The following is a 22,156-nucleotide window of genomic DNA, read 5'->3' as shown; positions in this document are numbered from 1 at the left end:
CTACAGGTCCCGTCTGACCCTGCGCTTAAAGGTGCCGCACTCGGGGGTGGCAGAGGAGGCCGTGGGCAGGGACGGTGCCTCTCGGAGCCTTCCCTCGGCGGCCGCTGCCCCCTCGCCCCAGCGCTCCTCTGACCGCTCCCTCAGGTGAGTGGGGTGGAGGGAGGAAGCAGCGCCCGCGGGCGGGCGCTGTCTCCGTCTCCTTCCCCTCAGCGGCGGGGCCGGCCGCCGCCTCGAGACGGGCGCCGGGCGGTTGCCGGCGGTGGGGGCTGCGATGAGGCGGCGGCAGCGGCTTTCCGTGGGGCCGAGAAGTTGAGCGCTGCTGCCGGGACCGCTGGGCGGGCTGTGGGGCGGCCGCCTCCCTCCACCTCTTCCTCCCTCCCTCCGCCGCCATGAGGGGGCGGGAAAGGGGCCGGTCGCACCCGCGCTCTCCTGATCTTTCTCCGTTCTCCCCCTTTTTTCTCCCGGCCTTCCCCAGGGAGAGGTACCGGCGGGCGCCGCAGGGAAGGCGGCCGGCGAAGCGGGGAGCGGCGCCCCGGGTGCCGTGGCTCTCAGGTGGGTGCGTGCCGGGGCGGGAGCCGCGGCGGCGGCCGGTGCCCCCCCCGCCTGCCCGGCCGGTCCTGAGGAGGAGGATGTAGTGAGGGAACGGGTGGGTGGCGGCGGACTGGCAGGTGCGGGAGGACCCGCGAACGCTGTGGAGGAGGGGATGGGGATTTGCACCGCGGGCGGGGGCCGGTACCAGCTTGATGAAACCCGGTGTCGTGTTCGGGAAGGAAACATCGGGAAGAGGAGCTACAATCCCATCAGCAATCAAACCGCGCTTAAAAAGGACTCCAAACCGCAGGAGTTCTCTCTAATCTGATCATTGCTGGTGCATGGAGAGGAGTGAGGTGGGGTTTCCCCCCCTCTTTATTTGCCCTCGGAAGCACACCATATATTTTTATGCGTGAGGTCATCATTCCCATAAGAGCTGTTGAGCGTTGCCCCAGGTGCCGTTTTTCTAAATAGTTTTCATTAGCCAAGTAAAGAACACTGAAACAAAACTGCACCGCGTCTGAGCCGCAGTGGTTAGTTTATGCCATGCAACAATGGCAAACTTGCTAATATAAATCTCTGCTCAGAATTTAGTTATGGGGTTTGACGTACCACGTAAGACATGCAGTAGAGTGTTTTTCTCGCCTCCCTGCAAATGGAAGCTTGAATACACACTAGGTGTTTTCTTCTCCCTCTTCCTTGCAGGAATAGGTTGTAATATATTCAGCGCAATCTCCCCCCAAACATGTTAAATAAATAAATAAGAATATTACTTTGTATATGTGAAGAAGTATTTCCGTAAATATCACTCTAGAATTTTGCCAGGCGGTGGGGATTATTATTTTTTCCTGATTTCTTAAAGGTAGTATACCTATAGCTTTATTAAAAATGTGAAATATTCCTACTTCATAATTTTATTGAAATTAGAGTGATGTAGATGTGCTTTTGCTACTTCAGTTACACTTTCAGTGCTTGATTTTAAATGTTTGAGCTCTTCATGTTGTTAAACCCTAGCCCCTAGTCAACTGTTGACAACTAAACACTTTGGCTTCTATTTCATGCATTGAAAAGAAATAAACCAACCCATAGACAGGTTTTCTCAATTTTCTCTGAAACAGAGATGGGAGGGTGTTTTAAAAACCAAGGTAGTGCATGGCTGTGCTCACCATCTTCCCTTCCCATTCTGTATATTGACAATGGCTGGCTTGGATACTTGTGATCGTGGCTGCTAGTGCCTTATGGGGAAAGAAGATTCTCTCTTGGGCAGACTGCTTCCAGGTGACTATATCCATATATTGGTTCCTGATTAAGGCTGTTGGCCCAGAGATCAAGACTGCAGCTAAAGTTTTAGGCAAATACCTGCTCTATTGATGATCTACTAACGTGTAGTGTCTGTTGCACATTTTAAAAATGCTGTGCTTCAGTGATGAATGTATGTTTGGTACACACTTTTATACATTGTTGAGTACAGCTTTGAGGTGTGTGGGGTTTTTGTATGTGTGTTTGGGTTTTTTTTAAAGGAAATATAACTTCGTTATTTTACAATAATGACAGTATTTTCCTGTTGGACCTGGGGGAAGGAATTTGGTTCTCAGTTTTGAAATTCTATCCTGCTTGGTGTTAAAAGCAAATAGAGTAGTTTAAATATAGCTCTTTGAGTAGCTTCTGGGAAATGAACTTATGAATGAATTGATTTTACTTTTGGTGTTCTTACAACTCTATTTTAAAATCATAAGGATCAATAATTAGCTTTGAAGTAAAATGCCTTAATGCCATGCAGCCTTTCAGGTGAAGGTCTTTGATCCAAACTAGTAGTGCTCAGAAGTCCAGGAAGTTTTGATGTTATTTCTTTACTGTAGAAATGTTTCTTTCACAAGTATAATGTAATCTGTTTCAGTTAAACTTTTTTTTCCATTATGCTGTGTATAGTTGAGTGTGTTAATGCTTCTGAGGATGAATAAATAACAAATTATTATGATAAAAATTTTTAGGCTAGGTTTGAAAAAATACTTTTTAACCTATCATCTACTGATAGGTAAAAAGAATGAGTTCTGGTGCTAGGTTAAAGTACAGCCTATGTCATTGTGGTTTAATATTTTTAATGGCTTTTTCTCTCATCTGTGAAGCAGTGCAGATGACTACCATGTGCTATGACTAAGCTTTCCATTAAATTTTTTTAAAATATGACGATCTCTAGAAAATACTCAAGGGGAAAACAAAAATCTGTCAATAAACTTGGGCCGTTTCTTGGTTTTGATAACTGTTGACTGAAGGAGACCATATACGTTCTGTTAAAGATCATAGTGTAGGATGCAGTCTTAGGTTTCTTTTCTATATTTGTTTGGCCTAATAGTCCAACATTATCATGTTTGATAACTGACTGGTACTATCTTGCAGCACAGTATGCGTACTGGAGATGCAGAAACCACGTAGCAGAAAGCTTTGAGCAGTTGTGAATTATCAGTTTCTCCTAACAGCAATAAAAAGTGAAGCATGAAGGCAACTGGATTTATTTCCCTCTGGACGTTGGTTTCACTGCCTTGTGGCCAGTTAGCAAATCCTGCAGAACATGAAGATGTAGTAAAGCATGCAATAAAGCTGCACCGTGGGAAAGGAGCTGTTATCACTCAGAGAAAGCAGTGGGTGTTGGAGAGCTGCAGGAAACTATCTGGTCTTCTTCGCCAGAAGAACGTTGTTCTGAACAAACTAAAAAATGCTATAAAAGCAGTTGAGAAGGATGCAGGACTGTCAGATGAAGAGAAGGTTTTTCAGGTGCATACCTTTGAAATTTTCCAAAAGGAGCTAAATGAAAGTGAAAACTCGGTCTTTCAAGCAATCCATGGCCTCCAGAGAGCTCTACAGGGTGATTACAAAGATGTTGTAAATATGAAAGAAAGCAGTAGACAGAGACTGGAAGCCTTGAGAGAAGCTGCAATTAAGGTTAGTTCCCCCATGTTTATTACTAGTGTATTAATATTCTATTTGTGATTTTAATTTTATTATGGCACGTTTTCAACCTGCTTTAATAAAAAAGTGGATCTAGATGAAACTTGCAACATTTTACTATTTAAAATGGATTTTGAATGAAGTATTTGTTCTTATTAGTAAAATTAGAAGGAGTTCTGATGTAGAGCTTAAAACTTGCTAGCAGTCAACAGTTTATTTCAAAACAAAGCTAAGCATAATCATAAGATCTATGGCAAATATTATGTTCAAGGGAAAGGCATATAAGAAGTGAGTCAGTGCACGTAGCACAGTTGCATTAGATAAGCCAGTGGGTTTATCAGAGTGGAAATAATGCCATAAATTGGCAAAATACTAACTGGTGTTTTTCCACTCCAAATGAGAATTGCTCGACCAAAATCTCCAATTTAAACAGAATGACTTTTTGCCTTTTATTTTCATGTTCGCATAGATGTGGGTAAAATGGACATGCGAAATATGAGATGACTAGATTTTTAATCTCAGTATAGCACTCCTAGCCTAAGAAGTGCCGGTTTGAAAAACAGTACTTCCAAGAAAGAGCTGGCTAAGAGAACTTTACCAAGAAAAGCACATATGAGTAACAGTTGAGCATGAGTACTTCATGGAAAGTTTGAGTTCCCATGTCAATGCAGACCTGTTATGGTGTGCACAATCTGCTGCTGTCTACTGGACTTGGGAGTGCCCAGGCTGCCTACTGAAAGTCTCCCATTGAGAGAAAATGTCATTTAATTGATTTGGTAATTAAATTGCTCTTTTCCTTGATTTACTCCTCAATCACTGGAGGGATATATTAAGAATTTTCTTTGTTTTCTGTCCTCTAAGAGAAGAGGCTGTCCTTGCACAGGGGAGCAAGAGAAGGAAAAAAAATGTAATTGGGATATAGCATTTGAGGTGGGAGGGCATTTGTGTAAGAGATGTGAAGATGGCAAGAGATTGTGTGCAAGAAAGGTGTGCCTTGAATTGTGGCAATTGTGGCTCAATATGACTTTGATATTGGCACTTAATGGTAGTACCAGCCTCTGCTGTATAGAAATGGTAGCAGTTGTCATGAAATTTACTTGATTTTTTTCCACTTTTTTGTTTCTCAGAGCTCTTAAAATAGCAGCAGTGAAGCTGTCCGGAATCGTCTTTCTCATTTACCTAATTCTTGGCAATGTTACTGTAAAATATTGGTAATCTGTCCTTGAACTTGAGAATGGTGCTTCCTCATTTTATGAGGAAAATGAGGCCTCTGTGTATAATGATGTGTTTTAGAGGTGTGTCATGTCAAAACATTATTCCTGCAGAGGTGGATTGTGTAGGCTTTTTTGTATTATCATATCAAGATATTTACTTGAATGAGTAATCTTTTATCCCTTCCTTCCTTAAGTCATGTGCGTTATTATTTAAGCAGAATATTTGTTGTTCTAACCTTACAATTGTTATATAAAACAAAGGATAGTGGGGAAATCCATGCCAAAAACATGAAAATTACATGGGATACATTTTTTTACTTGTTCTTGCTTCACAAGATGCACATTGGGTCCAATTTTGTTCCAGTTGCATTTTACTGCAGTTATCAGTTTGTTTGTGTTCTCGTAAGACGTCCTTTCAATTTTTTAAAAAGTAATTGAATGTAAAGTACAAATGACTGTAGAGGGTGCTGGACTCTTCCTTTTATTTCTCTTGAGTTAAAGTATTTGGAAGTCTTTAATGTTGGGATATGTATGCATGTCTGATGCATTTTTTGCTGGTTCTGCTGCTGGGAAAAGATATAGTGGAATCATTCACTGAGGGCAGGGGGTGGGGTGGGAAGGAAGAAGCACTGAAGATAGCTTCTGCCTTCCTTGTCTTCAGGAACCTGTGTTAGAGGTTCAGGAAAAAGCACCAAAATCTTTCCTACTTTCTATCAGCTTCTAATTTCATGGGTGTCTGCTACGAGTAGTGTGAAGATGCAACCTATTCGGAATGTACTTTCTTCATCCTTGATTAAACAGCAGAGAGCAACAGCAACAGTGTGCTCTTAACCAGCATTGCCCCAAAGTCTGTCTTAATCTTATTTCATTTTGCTCATGTGTTTCTAGGTGTTCCCATCTCCTGTTTAGTGCACAATCCTTATCTGTATTACTTTACTTAAAAGATTGTTTGGTGTGTACCTTGTGATCAGATGTCTCCAATCTCAGCACAAGTTGCGGAACAGTGTTTGTACTGTGATGCACTTCTGCTTAACGTGTAGCAAGCTGTTTGTGATAACTTGTGCTTTTAATGGACACCAGTCTCTGTGATTGTCCCACTCTACTGCAGTGACGCTGGTTTGCGGTGAAAACAGAGATGCCACTTTAATAGACTACAAAAACCTTTGTCTTTATTAATTAAAGGAACTTACAGTTAAACTCAGATTTTTCAAAGCTCTTCTACCTTGCTATTCAGAGACAGTTAACTTCTTGCAAATTAAAGCATTATTTATTTTTCTGCAATTTACCTCTAGCTGTGTTCAGCCTGTTTGTCTCAGCCGACAAAAACGAGTGATCGGCTCCCTTCACCCAAACCCTGTTCCATTTCTGAGGAGAAAGAATGTAATGTGTATGAACTCAGTCTCACGTTTGAAGCTGTTGCTGACTGGGGAAAGAACCTCCAGCTCATACGCGGGCTGGTTTTTTTACATCATTCAAGCAATGTCTGCTAGCAGAGAACAACAGATAGGAAATGTTCTTCCTTGGGGCTGTATGAGAGTGACTGTGTCTCTTGCTTCTGTGTTGCGTAAGAACTACAGCAGTTGACATTGGGCCAAACACGTTAATAGTTACATTTTTCCCAACTCCAGTTATTTTGGGAACTGGCTAATTTTCATCATGCAGATGTAACTATGGTAATTCTAAACACCAACAGACAGCAAGTTTGTGGTTTCACCACCACCAGAGGTATTCATCTGTCAGGGTCTTAAAAGGGTTAAGCTACAGTTATAGGCTGTACTGAACATGCTTTTGTCTTGGCATCAAGGAATTGATTAAATTATATTCAGGTTCTTGCAGGTTTCAAGGGAAAAAATGTCCGTCCACGAACGTATGGAGGAGGGGACACTCCAGTTATTTAAGCATAGGAGTTTAGGACCATTTTAGATGCACAGGTTATCTAAAATACATGTTGGGTAGGGAGATAAAATGCACAACCTAAGGGAGACCTGTGTTCTGTCTGACTTCTAACAGGGTATGGCAGGGCATCTAAAATGGAGACGGAAACTTGCGTTTTCTGGGAATTCAGTCTGACCTAGAGATTGTTTGTATTTTTTTCCCTGTCTGTTTTTTTTCCCCCTTGCTAATAATATTGGCTCTCTTAAAGAGCAGATGTAGGGTCTCTCATCTAAATCTTTAAAAAAATGTAGGCATCTTTTTTCCAGAAAACCTCAAATTATGCTCTGTCAATACGCAAAGTATTGTATTTGGTTATTGTCTTGGTAACCATGTAGAAGGGGCAGTGTTAAGTCCAGTTTTATTAAGGTTCATTGTGTTTTCCTTCCTGTTTGTTTGTTTGTAGCTAGTAAGTCTATGCTTTCAAGGTTATGCTTCCCTGCTAAAGCACTGAACTCTAAACTTTACTTGGCTCTGAAGTGCTTCCTAGAGTTCTTCAAAGTAATTCCTTTCTTGTATTTTCTGATTGTAATCTTGGGGCAGCTCTACTCTTACTGGATTAGGAATGGCGATTGGTGGGTATTTTGTTTGGTTGTTGTTTTTTCTTGCCTACTTCCCCAGTGAAAACTGGCACAAGAGAAAGCAATCTTCAAATACAATTACAAAGTCTATATTGCTTTTGCAATTCCACTTGTAAGATGTTTTGTGTCAAAAGAAGTGCACGTTTATGTCAAATGTTTTCCTGTGTATTGTAAAATTCAACAGGAAGAAATGGAATACGTTGAACTCTTAGCAGCAGAAAAACATCAGGCTGAAGCCCTTAAGAACATGCAGCATCAAAACAAAAGCCTGTCAATGCTTGATGAAATTCTGGAAGATGTCAGGAAAGCAGCTGATAGATTGGAAGAGGAAATAGAAGAGCATGCCTTTGATGACAACAAATCTGTAAGTGATGTTTTAGACTCAGTCTTTTCATTGGTGTGCATTTAGTTATTTGCACTGTAGGGGTGTTTCTCTTGTGTTAAATAGTTGTTAGGATTTTAGTGACTATTTTAAAAAAGCAAACCAAACTTTGGCTCTACATTTGGTTTTGCTTCCCCTTCAACAGAAGAAAGTATTTAGTTGTAGAGTAATTGCTTGTTAGGGGTGAGGAAACAGGAATAATTACTCCTTTTTGCTAGTGATTTCAGTGTTTTTCATTTGGAAGTCCTCCCTGCAGCAGCTACTTTGACAGTGGCAAGTGTAGTCCGTCTCACTGATACCGCCCATGAGAGTTAAGACATCTCTGTGGTGGTGGTGGGGACTGTGATAGTTGGACTCTGCAGGATATGGAGTTACCACGTTAAGCGTAGTCTCCACTTTTGTCTTTCATTTTGTTGAGAAAGTTATGGGAGAACAAGAATCCTGCAGTTAGTTTTCACAGTCTGGGAAAAGATATATTGTTCAAGGTAAGGACTTGAAATGTGTTTGTGGTGTTGCTGCCTTCGACTTCTGACTCTCTCTGCTTTTCGTACTTTGGCCTATCTGCATTGTTCATTGTGTGTGTTGCACAGTGGACGGTGTCCCTCTAGTAGGGCTGTGTGTGTTTGGAGCTGGGAGTACATCAGTTTAGTCTAGTGTCCTATTGTGCTGTCCTCAGAGACTGACTCTCTAAACTGGTCCTGTTTGCATAAATGTGGGTTACAATTTTATTTGGCTTTTGCCCTTGAAAGGTTTTTGTTGGTTTGCAGGTTGACTTCCAAGGCGAGCATAGCTCTTGAATTCTGCTGAGGAGAAAAACATGTGCTCTGTAGTACAGAGCCAGGCCATTTTTTGTCCTTGTACTTGTATTGAGAGAAAGTGAAAGCAGCTTTTTATTTTGTGTATGCTGGATCGCAGCAATTGTACGCAGTGGGAATCCTACCTAGCAGGACCAACAGCTGGGAAGGGACAAGTTAGCTGGAGTGCCCTCTTCCGTTCTGCTGGGGTATAATAGCACGTTTTAAAGGGACCAGGAGTGAAGTTTCTTCGGCTACACCTGTTAATTGGCAAAATGCCAACACATCCGTTTTCTTCAGTGTAGCTCTTTAGTTTTCAGCTTCTATCTCTATTCATGAAAGAAAAGGAATCATGTAATGCAACTGGGAGGACTATTTACATCTCCCATCTTTGCAAGAAACATCTAGTGTATTTTCTCTTGAGCTAGACACTGGAACATTAGAACAAAGAAGCTCTAATAGGATCATCAGTAATCAGATAAAGATACAAAAGTTTCTATTAAAATATAATCAGATGGAAATGCGTAGTAGGTAAAAATGTAAAAAAAAAAAGTCTGAGCTAACCCAGTTAACGCAAGACAAGAGTATTTGTGCACTATATTCTGTTACGTACAACCTGCTTTCAGGAAATAAAACCCTGAAAATAACTGTTTTGTCTCATTACGTCCTCAAATTTATTAGTATTTAAAAGGTCATCTGAACCTGTGCCATCTACTTTTGCTCTGCTAGCGTGGTCTTTCCTTTGTCAGTTCCCTTTTCTTTTGTAAAAGTGAAAATGCACCATAGTATCCACACAACATACGATTTTTTAAATATATATTACACAGAAAAAAAGATTGTTTTTCATAACGTCTTAATCTTACAAACATCTTCCATTCTTTCCTAATATTGTTTCTGACCTAGACTGTGAACTCCACTAGATGAGGAATGTATTTATCCAATTGCTTGCTTTTATATGATCTTTGATACGTTTTTAATTTTCATGCAGAGAAGTTTGGTTAGATTCCAGACACGCAAGCTACCAAGTACAAAGGAACACGTAACAGGCTCCGTATGAATTTGGAGTTCCAGAGCTTCAAAGCAGATGCTTCGCTGCTGATGTATTTTATAAGATAATTTTGTTCAATGAACACTATTGCTGATGTCATAACATTAAATTCCTGAGAAGATACTAGAACAGATGTTGGCTTATTAGCATTTTGGTTTTTAGGCAAAGTAATAGTCATCTGCAAAATGGCGGTGCTGCACTGAACAGTCAAATGATTCCAATGTGAAAGTTGGTGTAAAGTATGTTTTATATTGCAGAGCCAACGTTTAACAGTAAGCTCTAAGCTCTGTTTTAGTATCCCTGGTGTATCAATGAGGGTGTGGGAGAAGGCGTCAGCAGCAAAGGTGACAGAAAACCAGCAGGATTAGACACTTATTGTGTATTCTGATTAGAAACAGTTCTTCATGTTTGCTGACTGTAGGGAAGCTTTTCTTCTTTGCTCCAGTACTGTGAGGATAGTTTGTGTGTATGTGGTGTACAGCTGCTCCTGCTTTCTCCCATCAGCTGAAAACATGGTTTGGTCTCTTAGACTTGGCAATGAACGCCTCATTCTGGAATATAAAATAGCCTGGTAAGTGGGAGCTTAGGCAAGTAAAGGCAAAAATAGATATATAAGAAGACAGCTTTTTAGGCAAAAAAAAGGTGAAAAGTCAACTTTCATAATGCATAAAAGAAAATGATCAGCCTCTCACTCCAACAGCTAAAAATGCTGATGTTTGAAGCAGCTGTTTTATGCTTCCAAATAATTCTGTAAACTCATAACTTGTTTCAAATTCCCTTTTTCCCCTCTGTCTGATTGTTAGTGACTTTCAAATCTTTAGAGGCCCATCATATTGCATGATGTACAAAAATGGGGGAAGTGATTCCCACGATAAATGTTTCTATTTCATTATACACACACATAAATGTAAGGAGTGGAAACAAAGGATGAAAATTGCAGGTTAAATATTAAATATTGAAAATGCAATATTTATCTGAACAGTTTGGGGAAAGGTGCTGGGGAATCAGCAAAGAAAAATAGGAGGCTGTTTTGTAGATGGCTTATGTGAATGCGTTTTTTTCATTAAATTGGGGGGTTGCTTAGGCAAAATACAAGCAATCCAGAAGTTGAATGTTTTGTAGTCAGTCATTGGAATGACAACAGTGTATTTTTTTTTTTTTTTTTTACCGGAGTCTAAAAGAAGTAACAACCTTAACTGTTTCTGAATATTGGTAAAATCTAAGTTATTTAAAATACAGTGAATAATGGAGTCATCCTAGTGTCTCCTACTTTGTAATTACAGGCACTGAAGGCAGAGCTAGGTAGAAACAGTTCTTATCCTCTCTGGTTTACAGGAGAGTGACTTTTTCTTGATTTGGAATGCAGTCATCGCTTCAGTTTTTTGTGAACTGAATGTCACTTCGTAATCTCCAATTGTTTTTGTTCAAGGGAGTAAAATGTTACATTTCAATCCAACCTTTTGTGTTCTAAATGTGATAAAGCTTTTTTTTAAAAAAATAATTCAGATTAGATGCAATTGAAAATACCGAATTGGAATTTTACAACTTTGAAACCCTGTCTTTATATTTTTTGGTTGGACAACTTGGCTAAAGAGGTCTGGAAAACTCCTCGTTTTTAAATGTAAAGCAAATTATAGCCTTTTCAGTTATGGACATAAAATTTTGTTAAAGAGGCTGAAAGACTTCTCTAAGTAGAAACTGCAGTATTTTTAGTCAGTGTTGTCAAATTCTGGAGCAATCTCAAGCACAGCTAATAGTCTTTCCCTTTTTACTGCATGCTTCATTGACTCTCCCTCTTTTTGTTGTTGTTGCTGTTTGCTTTCTTACAGGTAAGAGGTGTAAACTTTGAAGCGGTTTTAAGGGTGGAAGAAGATGGAGCCAACTCTAAAAGAAATGCTTCAAAAAGAGAAGTAGAGGATGACTTAGGTCTTAGTATGCTTATTGATTCCCAGAACAATCAGTATATCCTTACCAAGCCCAGAGATTCAACCATTCCTCGAGCTGATCATCATTTCATAAAGGTAAGTGTTTTAGAAACATTCTTGTAGTTCATTTTGGTAAGACTTAGTCCTGCTAGTTTGCATGCCAGTACTGCTTGGTTGGATTACAGTTTCAGTATTTGTGCCTCAACTTACCCTAGCATTCATGATTCCCCTGCCTACTGGTGATGCAACCAATGTGTTCCCTACTCCTAGTATAGTCTTCACAAGGCTGATCGTGAGGCTGCGAGAGTCCTCTCTGGTTTGATTTAATTTTTGGCACCTTTGAGACATCACCTCTTCCCTCAGGCTGCACAGTGTTAAAGCAAGCTGCTGCTGTCCTGATAAACCATTTGCATGTTGTCACTAGAGAGAATTTATCTGTTTATGTCTTGTGATGAAAAAAGGATACTGGAAAACACATAGACGTGGGTTTTTTATTGTATTTGGGCTTCATGAAGAATAACTGGATTGGGATTTAAAAAAAAAACCCAAACAAACAACGGCCCAAAACCCCCCCCAAAAAACCACAAACAAACAAAAACCAAACCCCCCAAAAAGACAAAACCAAAATGGATCTGTTTTACCATTTTGTTTTAATGCAAAGTGTCATTCCACCCACATCTTCAGGAAACTGTCTACCTCCTATAATGTATTTAAAATATTTGATAAATCGATCAAATGTCTCCAAAGCTACCATTCACTTAAGGTCAGTACCTTCTCTGTGTCATCTGCAAAACTGCAGAGCTTACACCTACACAAAGTGTTCAGGTTAGTTTACTGAAACTGTGTTTTCTTTTCACAGGCAGTATTCTACATTTAACTTTACAATGCTATTTATGTTTTGAAAGATGATAATTGTTAATTTCATCACAAATCTGTGCGTCCTTTATATTAACACATTTGTAAATCAATGTATTTAGGATATTGTGACAATAGGAATGTTGTCTTTGCCATGTGGCTGGCTGTGCACAACAATAGGATTGCCAACCATGTTTGGGTATATCATCTGTGGAGTACTCCTAGGACCATCAGGACTAAACAGTATCAAGGTAAGTGTTGCAAGTTGCTTCTTGACTGATTTAATTTGTTGATGTCCTTAAAAGGAGTTTTAAGAGTATGGTATTGCCAACCTCAAATGTATTTTAAAAAATAATCCCCAAATCTGGACCTTTGCAAGACAAGACCTTAAAATTTTATGTCTTTGAATCACTTTGTGTTCAATTTTTTTCTCCTATGAAATCATGACATAAGCAATTATTGAAAGTGAAAGCTGAAGGTTTTGTGTTTGGGGGGGGTGTTGTTTGGGCTTTTTTCTTCTATTTTTGTCTTTTAATCATAAAGCATCAGATTTGAGAGCCAAAGTATTTAAATAACACAAAATGCTCAAACTTGCAAAAAGTCAGTGTTGGCAGTGGAGGAAGTGTTTTAAAACAAGCCGTTCCCTGAGTAGCATAGCTTGGCTTCCTAAAGAGTTATTTTGTATCTCTGTAGCTCTTTCATCCATCTTAGTCACCCTAGTTCTTTTCCGGTCCCCTGCCAACATTCCTGAAATCTCTTGAACCTTTTCAGTTCCATCACGTGTACCATGACTACGAGCTCATGTGAAACCGTGGGCTGTGCTTGGCTAGACACTGCACATGTTTTGATTAGTGGTCTGGTGTGCATTAACAGATCGTTTAGCCAACAGGCAAAACAGAACATATGTTACGGTTGCATGGTAATGTCCAGTTAAGTTACATGTGTCTATTACATTGATATCCAGGTAACTCCTTGGAACTTACCATCTTTGAAACCTCTGCTCTTATGCAGGCTTTTGCTGAAAATGATTGTTGGGGTCAAAAGTAATTATGGATGAGTAGAAATTGTAGGATTTTGCCAATCTGATATTGGAAGAGACAGCTACAAATATTACAATTTTTCATATTCTAAAATTGAGATTAAATAATAACCTCTGTGTCATACATCTGTGTTGAGAAGGTCTGGTAAGCTTGACCACTTAGACTGAGAAACAAGTTTGTGAGCTTGGCATTAGAAAGAGAATAACGAATTTTCAGCAATTTACACTGATGAAGATGATGTGGTCAGAACAAACGTGAGAGGGGTTTGTTTAGGACAGTTTCTTAGTGAGATACCTTTTTCTTGTGGAGCTGTGATTAAACGTTATTCATCTGGATAATGTTTGTGTTGACTGGGCCTCAGGTGTGTACTCTCCTGTTTTCTCTTCTGTATTTCATGAAGTTGAATGTTGGAGGAACTGAGGTGGCAGGCAGATTCTAATCTGGCAGGGAGATAGGTTCCATCTCCACTTCTCTGTGTTTGATGATAGACCCTGTCCTCTTCTGCTCTGGACTGCAAATACAAAGAAACGAAATGCTATGTTTTTCTGTTGTGACAAGGAAGACAACCACTTTTCTTGCTGTTGCACCCTTCTCTCTGAAGTGGAAGGGCTGGTAGTTGTACTGGTCTGAGAGACAGATGCATGGAGTCTGTAGGATGGAGAGCAGAACAGCACCTGCAGTCTAGCAGAATCATTTTACCAATAGACTAATGAGATAACTAGCCAGAAGTAACTTCTGGAATGCAAGCTTTGGGGGTTTAATAGCATATGCATAAAATGTAACCTATTTATTTTCAACAAGCAAGCAAGCTTACCTAGATCTATGCATGTGTGCATTTTTGGTGACCAGCACTGTCCAACCAAATTATCTAGTAGCAGCCAGGTAATGGGAAAAATGTTTGAACCCTAACGATGCTGAGGGAAATTCTGATGTCATATGACCAGCAAGTGAACTACTTATGGAAACATAATGAGAAACAATTGGTTTTGTAAGTGGACTTATAATTTGTATAATAAGTAGACTGCTGTGCACTAATGTTTTTATTTTGAAAGTCTATTGTACAGGTGGAGACGTTAGGAGAGTTTGGTGTATTCTTCACTCTCTTTCTAGTTGGTCTGGAATTTTCTCCTGAAAGATTAAGAAAGGTACTTTTATATAATACCACTACGTTACAGGATTTAATTGCTAATGTTCAAGCTATCAGTTATATTTCTGATTTTTACATTTTCCCTATAATGTACTGGTGTAACTTTGTACACTTTTGAAAAGACAAATACGACATTTGCTTCTTCTCTGTAATTCTTTGGAAAGAACAGAATGCATTATTTATTCGGTGTCTCCAAAAAAACCCCATTGCTATTCCTTTGCTATTCATTTTCGTAAAACAGTTTGATTACTAGAAAAATCTCACACAATTTATGTGTATGTGGAGTATGCACTCCATCTCTGCTTTACTTTAATGTGCAGTTGCTGTTATGGAGTGTCCAGTAATGTTTGCCAGTCCTGTTATTAAAAAAAAAAACCCGTTTGTTAAGTACTGCATGTTGATGATACATGCAGTACTAGCTGATAAATTGATTCTGCAAATATGTTGCACAATCTGGAATATTACATGATGTGGCCATCAGGATTCAGCAAAAAGGTACAAGTTTCTTAATTTAAAAAAAAAAAAAAATCTTATAGACCAGCTAGAATTTTAATGGTGGAAAACACTGCTGCAAAATATGTAAATACTGTATGTATATAAAGAGTTGCATTGTGTAATTTGTACCTAAACTGATGGTTGTGATTTCATGAGACTATAAAATCTTTAATTGAAATGCATTAAAATTGATGAGCATTCATTGTAATCTACTATTTCTAGTCCATCTAAAGTCAAAGATGAAAATCAGCAATTCAAGGGTTCCTAAACTGTAGTATGTAAATTGTTACTTCAGAACTGTGTCCTCACTAGTGTGGAGTGGGCTGCTGGTATTGATGATGGTCTCAAGCGCTCCCATTTTTTTCCCCACCCTGGAAGACCAGTTATTTGATGTGATTCCATTTGATGATTTTAGTATATTTCAACCCATACTGGACCTTTGGCCCTTAATTTGTGAGTTCTAGGAAATTTACCTAACTTCTGGTAATGAGCCTACTGGCATAAATATATTCTACGAGGCATAATACCTTCAGAGTTCCAGGATGTATAGAATGACAGTCCGTTACTTCTGTGGCCCAGCACGACAGCCCCAAACCATGCATCTTTAACAGCTTATTTGCGCTGAAAAGCATTGTAACTTATCAGTGTCATCAGATGTTACCATAACACCTCGTTTTCTTCCCAAGGTATGGAAAATATCTTTGCAAGGACCCTGCTACATGACAGTTTTGATGATTGCCTTTGGCTTACTATGGGGACACTTGCTCCAAATTAGACCAACACAAAGTGTCTTCATTTCCACTTGCTTATCTCTGTCAAGCACGCCGTTGGTGTCAAGATTTCTTGCAGGTAGTGTTCGAGGAGATAAAGAAGGTAAGTATGATTTTAATTATGGACTACTGCAGTATCTACAATAAAATCTGAATGAAGTTGACTTTGTAATATTACAAGAGAAACTAGTTAGAAAACAAAATGAAACAAAAACCGCTGGTAAGTCTGGTTTACAAGTGACTATCCTCCTTTAACGCTGGCCAGTGTTGTGTATATTCTTGTTATGAGGGGTACCTGCTATCTGCATAGACAGTCCTCTGGAGAAAGACAGTGTAGCCCAATCAGTACTCTCCATGTTAAGAATTGACTTTACTGAGGGTATGGAATCTTTGTGCTTTTTAAGAGGTTACTGGGTTAGACTATTACTACCAGTCTATCATCAGGGTGGAAAGGCTAACTGAAATAATTCACATCCTTCTTCAGCAAACTAAGACCAGCTCAGGTAGTCTTTCATAGCTAACAGCTCTTCAGATACATACTTTCAAATGCCATATTGCTAGCCTCTCAACGACTTCTAAATGTTTCCTTTCAAAAGTTTTGCCATCTTGCTTTCTTTTGCTTAAACCTCCCTCATACCTACTGCATTAAAGTTCTCCCCACCCCCTAGAATATCCATATTCTAATGCCTAAATTGAAAGTGTGTATTTTACACATGCTGGCTCTTACATGTGTCTGTTATTCTAAAGACTGTATGTTTTCAGTAAAGGAGTTCCAGTAAATGTATAACTAGTGCTTAACTGCTAAACGAAGTCTATATTTTTATTGTGTAACAGAAGCTTCATGTGAATATTTTATTTATATTTTTAATATATCTTTATATATTATATATTTATATTTTTTATGTATATATTTTCATTTACCTACTTGGGGGGGAACCCAGAATGCTTTGAATGACCTGATCCCATTGAGGCTTACACTTAGCCTCCACTTGATTAAGACATTTCTAGATTTCTGAGCACTGCAAGCATTCATAGATTCTAATTAATGTTTCCATGACTACTTTGTTGGTGTACAGGGGATATTGACTACAGCAGCGTACTACTTGGCATGTTGGTGATGCAGGACGTACAGCTTGGTTTGTTTATAGCTGTCATGCCTACACTTATTCAAGCAGGAGTGAGCACATATTCCAGGTAAAAATATCGTATGTATCTTCCCGCACCCCTTTCCAATTAGTATGTAGATTGCAAATATGAGAGCGCTACCATTAATGTGAGTCCCATGAAAAACACGCACTCTGTGCTCTGAGTTCCCTTTACTATTTGTACTTGTCATGTTGTATGAGGATATTCCGTCTGCTGTAGCTGCCTTAGTCCTGTCCAGTACTTAAAATTTGTAGTGAAAGGTTTGTTATTGTAAAAAATAAGTGAATGTCTTCAGTTACTGTATTCCCTCAAGACATACTTTTGTCAAAGACTATGTGATGGTATTATTGACCCTGATGGCTTACCTTGACGATCAATCAACAAAACTCTTTTTGAATCAACACGGAAGTAAATTCTAGGCTGTAAAAGAGATTGCTGGGGACTCGGCAGACTTAGTATTCATCTTGTTTCCTAATGTATCTCAATATCTTACTGTAGCTACTCAGTTTTGAACATCTGTGGAATTAGATCTCTCCTTTTTAAGGGGAACTGGTTGGGAGGCATGAGAGCACTTGAAAGAAATGTTTTGTTCTTCTCTTCCAGCATTTTCAAGGAAATACTGAGAATACTGATACTGATTGGCCAAATTCTCTTTTCTCTGGCTGCTGTTTTTCTTATATGTCTTGTTATAAAGACTTACCTCATAGGACCATATTATCGCAAGCTGCACGCAGAAAGCAAAGGGAATAAAGAAATCCTCATTCTAGGAATAACTGCGTTCATCTTCCTTATGTTAACGGTAATCTTTTAAATTAATAAAGCATTTTGATACATGTGGTAGCTTACTGCATCAGTATCACAAAAGCCATCGCACTTACTGTTCTTGCATGTCTATGTACCTCTGTAACAAATGTTAATTATTTAGTCTCCAAACAAACCCCAAATGCACAGATGATTCATGCATTACAGCCTAAGTGAGTAAGATGACATAGAATTTGTATGTTAATCAGCTGAACTTCTGCTGGTAACTTTCAGTACAGCCAGTTAGAGAGTCATGATTCCAGTTTTAATTTTGGACCGCTTCATGCGTTTGAAAATAATTTAGGATGGGTTTTGAGATACTGATAATGGCTGATAGCGACATTTGCTCACAAGTTTCTTTTCAATAGCAAATTCTCAACATGGTTTTTATTATAAAATACTTTTTCTGTGGGAGATAAACAGTTTGGTTTGGGATGAGGTTGAGAAAGTAGAGAAATGGGATGAAGTAGAGAAAGGTTCATAGGTTTTGATAGCCCTTTGGAGTTTGGTTAATTTCCTTCTGAATCTTCCTTCTGTTTGTTTCAACCTCACATTTCAGCCCTCTGAAAAACTATTCTGCTGGAGAACAGAATGTGAAAGTTACTGATAACGTTGTGGGTTTGAAACTCCATTATCCTGGATGTGCAGATTGTTATGTCCTCTGAGAATGTCTGAGAAACGTTATCCCCAAAAGTTCCTGTGCGTGCGCCTTTTTTTTTTTTCTTTTCCCTAGGAGTATTTGCTTAATTATTACAGGTCCAACAGTGAAAGCTGACCTCCTTCAGCAAGAAGGTCAAGAAAGAAGTTAGTGAGAGCATAGCTTTACAATTTGTTGATTTCTGTTGTATAGGTTAAAAATGCCACTCCTCTAAACAGCTATTCATATTCCAAACAGGAGTGCTGTCTAATAAGAGAAGGAACAAAAGTAATGTCTCGTTTTTACTTTCTAACAAGCAGACATAATATTTGTAGAACAACTTCAATAAAAAAACAAGCAAACCAGAAAAGTTGCAGAAAATATTACAGTATCTAGAAGCAGTCTTACCTTCATTAAAAATATAGTCTACATAAACTGAATTTGGCATATTGTGCACCAGTCATGTATCAAATGTGCAAGGAGTTTGTCTACATGACTTTACGTAATATATGTGTATATACAAACCTGAGGGAGAATATGTTTGAATGTGTTGGATTCATACATAAAACAGACTGCTTCTTCAGCATGAGAAGCATTTGTGAAGGAGCAAATATTTTGTGTACTTTAGGTGAAAGCAATTTTCCTTTTAAAGTTGATAAATAATGTATCAAAGGGAGCAGTACAAAGGATACTGCATGTAACCTCAGTAAACCAGTTGAGATGCTTGATATTTAACTGACACGGATACATTCATTATAGCAATACTACAGGATGTGGTTGGAGCACAGAGATTTCAAATAAACAACAATGAAAAAAACCAAAACAAAGTATTTGGTTGTCCAGTTGAACAGTTCAACAAACAAATCTTTTGGAAAACAAATCCTAACTGGTATAGATGCCCTACTATGTGAGGTATAAAAACATAGGATGGGGTTGGCAATCTATTCTGAAAAAATATTGCATCTGTTTATAAAGGATAAATTATGGGGTTTGGGTGCCAGGTAGGAAAAGAATTAAACTGTCATGGTTCCTGCAAATATCTTTCTCCTTTGACAACCAAGCCTAAACATTGATGGAGTTTGTATAATTATCTGCAACACAGAATTTTCCATACTGGTTTAATTCTAAAAATGCTTTTGAATTTGTAGAGGGAGGAATAAGAAGAGTGTATATTTTAGTGGCCTTAACCAAAGATGACTTTGTGGCTCCATTTAGAAAGCTTGAGACCTTTTTAAACAAGGTAGCATGCGCGTTATTCTGCAGGCCACATCCTTTCCAACACATGACAAAGGGGGTAGGAGTGACATTGTATTCCTGCTTCATGCATATGGTTACATGCGTAGTTAGTTGTTACATGCTTTAGTGTTCACTGGATTTCTGGGGCCCATCTGAGTTTATCTTGTATAGGGGTTCACCTGTAACACTAGCACATGTAATGCACATTATATAGAAACTTAATTTATTTTGCTTGTTTCCTGTGTTTGAAAATCTCAGGTGACTTATTTAATAAGAATAGATATTTCCCTACCAATAAGGGCAAATTCTACATGGGAAAACAAAGAGGGAGATTAGGACAGAAGTGAGTAAGAAATTTTGATGTAAGGGATTATCCTGTCAGTTGACCAACTTGCTGTATGGAAGTGAATTTTGAGCATTTCTGAACTGCTTGGCTCACTTGAAAAACGTTGCAACTCATTAAATCTGAAACAGGATCTTAAAGACCTCTCTTGATAAACTAACAGCATAAAAGAGATGCAACAAATCTCAAATATGAGATATTTTACCAAGGTCTGGAGCTCAAGAAATCTCTTTCTGTTCCCAGATATTCTCAGAAATAATTGAAATTCCCCCTCCCTCTTTCCCCCCAACAGTTAGGCAGGTTGGGGGTGGGAGGAGGGGAGGGAATTGTGTGAAGTGCCAATCCTATAAAAGTCTAGCTGATTTAGAGACACAGTTGTGCATCTTTCAATCACGTACCTTGTCATCAGTAACAGAGGTTCAGTAGATCATTATTACACTTTCAGCAACTCTTTTTCAAGCTTTGAGTTATGTAGGTGCTGCTTTTTTTTTTTTTAGTTGGGAAACTGTTCTCCTGAATGCAACATAAATAGCAAATCGAGCTTATGGTTTTAAATATGACCATTCAGGATTGATGGCCAAATTGGTACTTTTAGGTCAAGCTGAAGAACGTGTTATAAGTCAGCCAGAGTGTTCTCTGGTGTCATGTTGCTTTTTTATGTTCTATATGTATAGAAATATTACAAGGAAAACTGTTTTAAACACTATCCTGATAATGAATTGTTGTATTGGGTATCTGCAGGACAACAGTGGTCAGTTTTGTTATGTTTTAAAACTAAGTTGCTGAATGTTATTAAGGAACTGGGGGTGGGGTGGACCAAACTTATCTGACAAAAAGGATAGCAGTCACATTTATATTTTTATAGGACTGTGTATGCACATAGGGAGGAAAAGAAAGTGGCTTCCAGTTTGACTGCATTATGGTTGACCTGGGATGATGGCAGCAAATGGAGGGAAATTGCCAGCTTCCTTTATATACCAAAAAGACGAAAAGAAAATATAGCTATGTTATTACAGTACTTCATATATGAAAATGTACATACTTTTTCCTGCAATGTATTAGAAATGTCATTCCTTGTTTGCCTGGAGTACTTCTCAATGGCTTATAATGTGCTTATGAATTCTCTTCTATAAATTAAAAGAAGTTTAAGGAAGAACTGTAATCTCTAATATTCTAGTTAATTATTTAATAAAATACAGTTGAGATAGAGTTTTTACAAGGCACACTAAAAATTGTTTCCATTTCCATTAAGGGCTTACTTCCTTAAAATGCAAGCTTAGCATTCACCTCTTTTACTCTTGGGCAGATTTAAGTTTTTAAAGCCTGAAATTCTAATACATTTATTTCCCTCGGGGTTTTCTTTAATTTTACTGGCTTACCATATTAATTAAGTTTCTATGATGATTAAAGAGTAGCAATAAGATACACATTATTAGAGAATATAGGCAAAACAATTGCTGAACAAATGGCTGACATTCAACTGGAACATGTTATAGCAGCGATGTTTATTTCTTTATTTATTCCTATGGTAGAATATTTGAACATAAAAATCTAATATTCTAGTGAAAGCGAAGCTATCCTTTCTGAATTGGAGTAAAATGGAACCTTTGAAAACGACTGAAAACTAAATTGTACTGGGAAAAACGTGTAAATTGACAAAACTTCTAATTTAATTTTGACTGAAAAAGCTTTCTATAATGTAGGAGTTGAGAAAATGATAGTGCAGAGCCCAGGGATTAGTAATTGTTAGAGCCCTGCTTGGTAGAGGCAAAACATTGAAAGTGATGCAAGCAGAGAGGGAATACAAAATGCAAAATATATTCCAAGTTTTGCTTAGGTAAGAAACTTTGCTGAGAATGCCTTCCTGCCAGTAAAACAAACCCTCTAGTGTGCGTGTGTGTATGTGTGTACACACCCACACCTCATCATATAATAAAGCCTGGTGCTATAGATTTAGTTGAGGAAATGTATCCCCATATTGGTAATATTGTTGGACAACCAGAGACCAGGATGGTCTCTGGTAAAAGGTGGTAAAAGGAGTCTCTGTATAAATGTAGATATAAATTTGAAGAACAGGCTAGAGGAGGGGGGATGGGGTTAAGAAAATAATGTAATTTTCGGTTCTTTTCTTGCCTTCTCATCCACTTCACACTCTTCTGTGTGTAGAGTGACCTGTAGATTTTGTAGACCTGAAGTTGTGTAGTAGTATGTAGAGTAGGCAAGAAATAGCAAAATTTGCCATTTTTTATCTACCGGGCCCTTGAGCTCACACTTTGCTTGTGGTAGAGTGAAGGAATGGAATTCAGGTTTTATGTGGTGGGAGCAAACCCAGA

The 22,156-nt window shown here is 38.6% G+C and overlaps 1 protein-coding gene across 4 annotated transcripts in view; it reads left to right on the top strand.

The window, feature by feature from the left end:
- Positions 1-9: 9 nt before the first annotated feature.
- Positions 10-22,156, top strand: part of TMCO3 (transmembrane and coiled-coil domains 3) — a 34,272-nt gene continuing 12,125 nt past the window's right edge. For all 4 annotated transcript variants that reach the window (XR_010370831.1, XR_010370833.1, XM_064439944.1 and 1 more), the window contains exons 1-11: positions 10-144; positions 476-552; positions 1,764-1,809; positions 2,929-3,471; positions 7,389-7,568; positions 11,258-11,449; positions 12,331-12,459; positions 14,301-14,393; positions 15,577-15,763; positions 16,737-16,854; positions 17,410-17,605. Coding sequence is in view for 2 of the 4 variants with exons in the window: in XM_064439944.1 (XP_064296014.1) it covers positions 3,025-3,471; positions 7,389-7,568; positions 11,258-11,449; positions 12,331-12,459; positions 14,301-14,393; positions 15,577-15,763; positions 16,737-16,854; positions 17,410-17,605 (1,542 nt within the window). In the remaining 2 variants the exon portion in view is untranslated. The remainder of the gene's footprint in view (positions 145-475; positions 553-1,763; positions 1,810-2,928; positions 3,472-7,388; positions 7,569-11,257; positions 11,450-12,330; positions 12,460-14,300; positions 14,394-15,576; positions 15,764-16,736; positions 16,855-17,409; positions 17,606-22,156) is intronic.

This window comes from Phalacrocorax carbo, chromosome 1 (assembly GCF_963921805.1).
Source record: "Phalacrocorax carbo chromosome 1, bPhaCar2.1, whole genome shotgun sequence".
NCBI lineage: Eukaryota > Metazoa > Chordata > Aves > Suliformes > Phalacrocoracidae > Phalacrocorax > Phalacrocorax carbo.
The sequence above is the reverse complement of the archived record's forward strand: the minus strand, read 5'-3'. Positions and strand labels throughout refer to the sequence as shown.